Source organism: Mercurialis annua, linkage group LG2 (genome assembly GCF_937616625.2).
Source record: "Mercurialis annua linkage group LG2, ddMerAnnu1.2, whole genome shotgun sequence".
Taxonomy (NCBI): domain Eukaryota; kingdom Viridiplantae; phylum Streptophyta; class Magnoliopsida; order Malpighiales; family Euphorbiaceae; genus Mercurialis; species Mercurialis annua.
Window position 1 is genome coordinate 40138098 of NC_065571.1, and position 7714 is coordinate 40145811.

General features: G+C 36.4%; 1 protein-coding gene across 1 annotated transcript; it reads right to left on the minus strand.

Annotated features, from left to right (window-relative positions):
- Positions 1–3034: 3034 nt before the first annotated feature.
- On the minus strand, positions 3035–3646 carry LOC126668494 (uncharacterized). Its single transcript, XM_050361686.1, has one exon. It carries the CDS (start codon positions 3644–3646, stop codon positions 3035–3037), a length of 612 nt encoding a protein of 203 aa, XP_050217643.1.
- Positions 3647–7714: the final 4068 nt, after the last annotated feature.

Consider the following 7714-nt stretch of genomic DNA (forward strand, 5'->3'; position numbering starts at 1 on the left):
TCTCAGCTAACAGGCTTCTTAGCCATCCTGCTTCTTCACTAGCAGCAGCCAGTGCTATCATTTCTGACTCCATGGTGGATTGTGCCAGAATAGTCTATTTCTTTGATTTCCAAGAAACAACTCCCCCAGCTATACTAAAATATAGCCACTGGTGGCTTTGGAATCATCAGACAATGTATTCCAATTTGCATCACTGTACCCTTCAAGGAAAGCAGGATGCTTCTAATAATGTAACCCAAGGTTCATTGTTCTTTTAAGGTATCTCATTACGCTTGCAATAGCATTCCAATGCTCCATACTAGGTCTACTAGTAAACCTGCACAGTAATCCAACGACATATGCAATGTCTGGTCTAGTACAATCAGTGGCATACCGAAGGATGCCAATGATGCTCGCATATTCTGACTGTCGTACACTATCACCAATGTTCTTAAACAATTTTACACTTGGATCATATGGTGTACAAGCAGGTTTAAAGTCAAAGTAGTTATATTTCTTAAGAATCTTCTCAACATAGTGAGATTGATCTAGAGAAATTCCCTTATCAGATCTAGTAATCTTTATGCCAAGAATGACATTCGCTTCTCCAAGATCTTTCATATCAAAGTTGGTACTCAATATTGATTTCACAGAATTCACAATATGAATATTTGATCCAAAGATCAACAAGTCATCTACGTAAAGACATATGAAAGTACAAAGCTCTTTTTCACATTTGTAGTAAATGCATTTGTCACTTTCATTCACTTTAAAACCATTCGAGATAACAAGGTTATCAAACTTTTCATGTCATTGCTTAGGTGCTTGTTTTAGACCATACAAAGACTTGTCTAATTTACACACCTTATGTTCCTGACCATGTATCACAAAACCCTCTTGTTGGTCCATGTATATTCTTCCTCCAATTCACCGTTTAAAAAGGCAGTCTTAACATCCATTTGGTGTACAACCAAATCATATAGAGCAGCGATTGAAATCAGCACTCTAATGGATATTATTCTAGTGACGGGTGAATAAATATCAAAGAAATCAACATTTTCACGTTGTCTATAGCCTTTGGCAACAAGACGAGCTTTATACTTATCTACGGTGCCATCAGGTTTCAACTTCTTTTTCAGTATCCATTTACAACCAATGGTTTTGCAACCGGGAGGCAGATCAGTTAGATGCCATGTCTTATTGGACTCTAATGAGTCCATCTCATCATTTATGGCTTCTTGCCAAAGATCAAAATCTAAATAAGTTAGAGCTTCCTGAAGATTAGCAGGATCCTCCTCTAAGGAGTAGACATGGAAATCAGAACCATAGTCTTTCAAAGTTCATGCTCTTTTACTTCTTCTGATCTCTGGTTCTATATCATCAATAATCTCTCTACTCCTAACCACAGAAGCATTACCGGATGATTCGCCCCCACTATTCCCCATCCTAAAAGGAAATTTATGTTCATAAAAATCAGCATCCACAGATTCAATAGTCACTCGTGCAGTCAAGTCATAAAATTTATAGGCTTGATTGACAGCATAACCAATGAACACACATTCATAGGTTCTACTTGCTAATTTTATTCTTTTCCGATCAGGAATCCGAACATAGGCCAAACAGCCCCAAGTTCTCAAATAAGACAAATTTGGTTGTCTTTTCTTTATTATCTCATAAGGTGAAACCTTACTGTTTGATTTTGGAACTCGGTTGAGTACGTAACAAACAGTCAACAGAATCTCACCCCACCAATAAGAAGCAACACCAGAATTCAATAAAATAGACACTACAGCTTTTGTAAGTGTTCTATTTTTTCTTTCGGCTTTGTCGTTCATTTCAGGTGAATATGGTGCGGTTCTTTCACATACGATACCATGCAAGTTATAAAAATCTATAAACAAGCTTGATTCGTATTATGTACCTCTATCACTTCTAAATCTTTTGATTTTTCTATTGAATCGATTATCAATTTCTGAGACAAATAACTTGAACATTTCAAGAGCATCACTTTTATTTTTCATCAAATACACATATGTAAAATCTGAACAGTCATCAATAAAAATAATAAAGTATCATTTTCCATTTCTGGTCAAAGTGCCATCGAGTTCACATACATCAGAATGTATTAAATCTAATGGTTCAGATTCTCCATTTACTGATTTATGTGAAGTTTTTGTTATTTTTGCTTGGCTATAGAATTCACATTTTTCAAACTCAGTTTGATTCATTTTTGGAATTAATTCTAGGGTGCTCATGTTACTTATTATTCTTTTTGTTTACATGACAAAGTCTAGCATGCCAAATGTTAAAATCACAAACCATATAAACATAAACAGAATCTTTATTGATAATTTTAACATTCATTTTGAACATACCCTCGCAAGCATAGCCCTTTCCCACAAAGATACCATTTTTGGTAATAGTGTACAAATCACCTCCAATAGTTTGAAAAAAACCCAGCCTTGTTGAGGAGATAGCCAGACACCGAATTCTTCCTCATGATAGGAGTGTGCATCACATCCTTCAAAGTTAAAGTTTTTTCTGAAGTAAACTTCAGTTCAACAGTACCAATTCCAGCAACAATAGTGGTGTGAGTATCACCCAACAACACTATCTTATCATTAACAGTCATGTATGTTTTGAACATAGCACGATCATAGCAGACATGACTATTTGCACCGGTGACTACCCACCACCCATTAGATCCACCAACAAGGTTGATCGCAGCCATCATTTCAGTTATCATAGCCGTAAAAGGCTCTTCAGTCAGGTTAGCCTGCGGAGCAGCATTTGGTCTGTTCCGACACTTACGTGCCATATGACCTGGTTTGCCACAGTTAAAACATAAAAATGGTGTCAGGTCATTTCTCACAGGTTGTTGCTGTTTCACATTATGGTTTCTTGAAGGATTGTCATTCTGGTTCATTTTGTTGTAGTTTACATTTTGGTTTGAGGTCGAATTGCGATTCTGGTTCTTAAAGTTTTTGCCATTTGGCTTCAGATTCGCCGAACCAAACTTTCTTGTGTTGTTTGGGACAACAAGCACTTCATCTCTTTAGTCCTGTTTTCTCGCCTCTTCCTCAATTCGAAGGCGAGTTATCAAACTTTCCAGCAAAAAGTCCTTGGTTTTGTGCCTGAGAGAACTTTTAAAATCCTTCCACGAAGGAGGTAACTTGTCAATCAAAACAGCAACTTGAAATTGTTCACCAATCTCATGAGCGATTTTCTGCACCTCATGGGACTGCGCCTTGACAGATTTGTTATCAGTCATTTGATATTTGAGGTAGCGGCTGACAGCATATTTCTTTGTTCCAGCCTCCTCGATGTCATATTTTTTCTGCAACGCCTCCCAAGTTTCTTTCGCAGTTTTTTCGTTGTTGTAATAATCATAGAGATCATCACTGAGTGCATTAAGAATGAAATTCTTGCACAAGTAATCATTGGTCATCCATTTTTGGAGTTCAGTATTTTGGTTTTCTTTTTTTTCGTCAGCAGCAGCTTCATCGACGGTGGGCCTTTCCATTGACAGAACATAAACCACTTTTTTCATGGTTAGAAAAAATTCAGTCTTTTGTTTCCAGCGTTTGAAATGTGGAACTTCAAACCGAAACGGTTTGTTGGTATCAACAGTGGAATGAGCGTAGCCAGTAGCCTCGTCAGAATTCATGGCAGCAACTGCAAAGGAACACGTCTAAGGATGAGGCTGAGTCGCGGACTATGTCGCTCTCTTTTACACGTTTCGCAGCACAGCTCGGTGGTGTAAAGCTGACAAGCAACCGCGTCGCCCTTAGGACAAAACAGCCGGATATACTACTAACTACTGCACTGTGGTAGTAGCTCTGATAAACACTTTTGCAATTGCTCGCTTTCTCTGTATTCTTTACAAATGAGAAACTTTCAATATTTATAGGCAAAAAGGAAGAGCTGTTAGAAGAGAAATGAATAGGTGAATAAATACTAAAAAACATTTTTGTAATAAATAATAATATCAACAGTTAAAAATGTTTGATCAGATAAAGGGATTTGTTTTATTTGAAAACAAAACTGTTATGTAATTAAATAATAAAAAATTAATTATGTATCCAAAAAATAAAATACTGACCGAACCGAACCATCCAACCCAGACCAGGCCGAGCCGGCCGACGGACGGACGGCACGTGCATGTGTGGTAGATCGGGAAGGATTTAACTCCTACCCCGTTCACAAAACTGGGTACCCCTTGGCCCCCAAACCCATATGAGAATTACCAAGTATATAAACTCAATAATTTGAGTTCTTCTAAGCAATGTGAGAAAACCACAAAACTCTCCATATTCTCATTTTCACTAATAAGGCACTTTTTCATTTATTTTTCAAATTCAATTAAATTCCAACAGTAATTATTAAATTAATATAAAATTTATAAAATTTATCTTAAATATAAAATTCAAAATATTGGGAATAAAATATTAGAGAGACGGAGAGAATAAAAAATTTAGGGAAAACGCGCATAGAGAGAAAGAGGGAAAATAAAAGAGAGAAAGAAGAGGAGAGTGATTTTTCGCAAACTGACTTTGCAAGCAGGGAATCTTGAATACAGCTCGCAAAATAACTTTGCGAGCTGCATTAAACGATTTTTAATGCACACTAATTGCGCATCAAATGCTGACTCTGCGAGCAGCATTAAATTAGGACTCGGCCCGCGAGATCATTTTGCGAACATATGTGAATACTGCACATAGTGGGAAATATCAAAAAAATACTGGCACAAATAGATAATTGCTTTCTTTATTTGTGTCGGTCTGTGAAATAACCTTATGCTATGATTAATCCTAGTTCTTTATATTCATATATCAAACTTAGGAGTATATGGTGGGGTATGATTTGGTAGTTCATTTACATGTAGGAGAAGGTGTGGTAGTTAGTAAAGTGAGGAGAGAGAGAGTCTTATAAAAATGGTGATGTATGTTTTCCTGTAGATCTAGTGGTAATGAACTAAAGACAGTTTGATATAAATTTAGGAATAGATTGGTTGTCATAGGCTTGGCGACTCACGAACAGTTCACGCCGTTATCTGAATAGAGATAAAACTCCAAATAGTTGAAACGCATTGTTCTCCTAACAGCGGTTTTTTAGTCTTTAAATTAGTGGAATGGAGGAGTGGTAGCAATCTACAACCTAGCTATTTACTGGATGGCTTTAATGACGATCTCATTCACTTGGTGATTTATGATTATAAATTGGAAAAAAAGTGCAAAATGACTCTAATTTATAGCATGCATCTTTTGTAAGCAGGATGGTGCAATTGGTTCGAACCGAATCGAAGTTTTGTTTTTTTAGAAAAAACTAAACCAAAATTTTAGGGAAAAATATTTTTTTTCAAACCGAACTGGTCGGTTTCTCGATTCTGTTTGGTTTTTTCAGTTCGTTTTACATGTAAACTTGTTTGAATTTATTTTATACGTAAAACTGAACTGACCAACCGAAATATATCTTTACAATCTTAAACCGAATAAAACCAAATTTTCGGTTCGGTTAGGTTTTTTCGGTTTTAGTTTGTTTTTGCACACCCCTACTTGTAAGCACCTCATGTATTTCGAATTTTAAAAATAACCCTAACATTGTGAAAGGGTATCAAATAAGCACAAAAAATGGAAGGCATTAAATAGAAATATGGACGGCGTTAAACAGAAATGTTAAGGGAATTATCATTTGCTATGCTTTTTCAAGATGTTAGCGTCATTTTTATGATCCAAAATATATTAGATGCTTACAAGAGATACGGGCTATACATTAGGGTCATTTTTTTTTCCTTCTATAAATTTACAAAGGAGCATGGCTGAGGCACAGAGAAGTGGATTGAGGAAAAGTGGAATCGTGAAATGGAGGACTAAACTTTGAAACTATAAGCTGATTAATCTTCCTTAAACTCAGATTGCATTGACATCGAGGAAAAAATAAATGTTGCGGGAAGTTCTACGTCAATGTACACATAAAGTACCATCATTCTTCAAAAGAAAAATGGAAAGATTGCGGCACTATCAGGATATTGCGAGTTTTTGAGAATATGAGGAAACTAAACAAGCATATATTAATTGGGTTTTTGCCCAAATAATTTCTCTTAAAATACAAATTTCCCATTTAGTGCCTCCCCCCCCCCCCTCAATCTGCAATTATGAATTGCGGATTCACCTATGAATCTGCAATTCATAATTGCGGACTCCTCTTAATTGTAATTAAGGGGAGTTAATTGATTCCCATTTGGGAATCAATTGACCACTGACTGAATTCCCTGCTGGGAATCAGTGATTCCCAGCTGGGAATTATAAATGTGTCCGCAATTATGAATTGCGGACACATATTTATAAATAGAGGGGTTTGGGCATGCTGAAAATGCACACCCAAACCCACTCCCTCCCTCCCTCCCTCTTTCTTAACAAAAGATAAATACCTCACCCCTTATAATTAAAAAAAACATTAATCTCTAGATTTTTCTCGGTTTAAATTAGCGATTTTATAATTTGGGAATATTGGAGTAAGGCGTCGAAATTTTAAAAGTGGACAGCATACTATTTTCCTAAGAACTACAAGAGGTGAGTGAATATTTTATTTATTTTAATTTTGTATCGATATTATTTGTTAGTTAAATGTTAAAAATTAGTTTAAATTAAAAAAATATTATAATTTAAAAGAATTTAGTGTAGCTGTAAAATTCTAGAGATTAGTCAAATATAGGAAAATATTAAGATTTTCATTATTTTATTGTCGGAATGTTAAATATTTTAAAATTTATTATAATTTAGAATAATGAACTTGGAATAATGGCTATGAGGAAGGAGCACAAGTTTCATCGGACTACCTAGAAGACAATCGTGTTGGTTTTCCGACACAACGAAAGCTACAGATGGTGGTTGCGGGCCACTAGACTACAAGCAACCCATACATGGACCCTGACAAAATATAACGGGCCATACACGTGCGATCATTTCGTGACAGGTCGCGACCATCGAAATTTTGGGTCCAGTCGAATCGCAGAATTTATCAAGGGTCAGGTGTTGGAACAATGCGACATACGCATCAAGGCGCTCCTGGATGGTATTTGGGACAGTTATTATGTAATGCCTACCTATAAAAGAACTTGGTTAGCTAAGGAGAAGGCAATATGCAGCGTTTACGGGAACTGGAATGACTCTTTCGCCGAGGTTTGTAGCTTCATGGCCAATGTGAAAGTCACAACTCCCGGATCATTCTGGCATGTAGAACGTACATTTTTAATGACTACCTTTATGTAATTTTTTCCATGGCAAGACAATTAAATGCCGACTCTAATTATATCCAAATTCTATTAAACATGCGATCCAATTTACACAGACCAAATGATAAACCCCCGAGTGAGGATGTTTCGCATAATGTTTCGGACCTTCTATCTGATGATAACTGGATTACCTTTTTTAAAGCTTGTTCTCTTCGTCGACGGGGCTCATTTATACTGAAAATACACAATGACCATGTTGATTGCATCGGCAATAGATGGCAACAATCATATAATGCCACTTGCCTTTGCACTTGTCAAATCCGAGAGAGCTGCAAGCTATGAATATTTTTTGACTCATCTCCGGGAGCAGGTTATCAAGCAAAGAAAAGTGGCAATTATTTCGGATCGCGCTGGTGGAATAATAGCTATTTTGAAGCATCTTGAGTGGGCGGGTGTTCTCACATGTTCTGTATAAGGCATCTATCGAGTAATTTCGATACT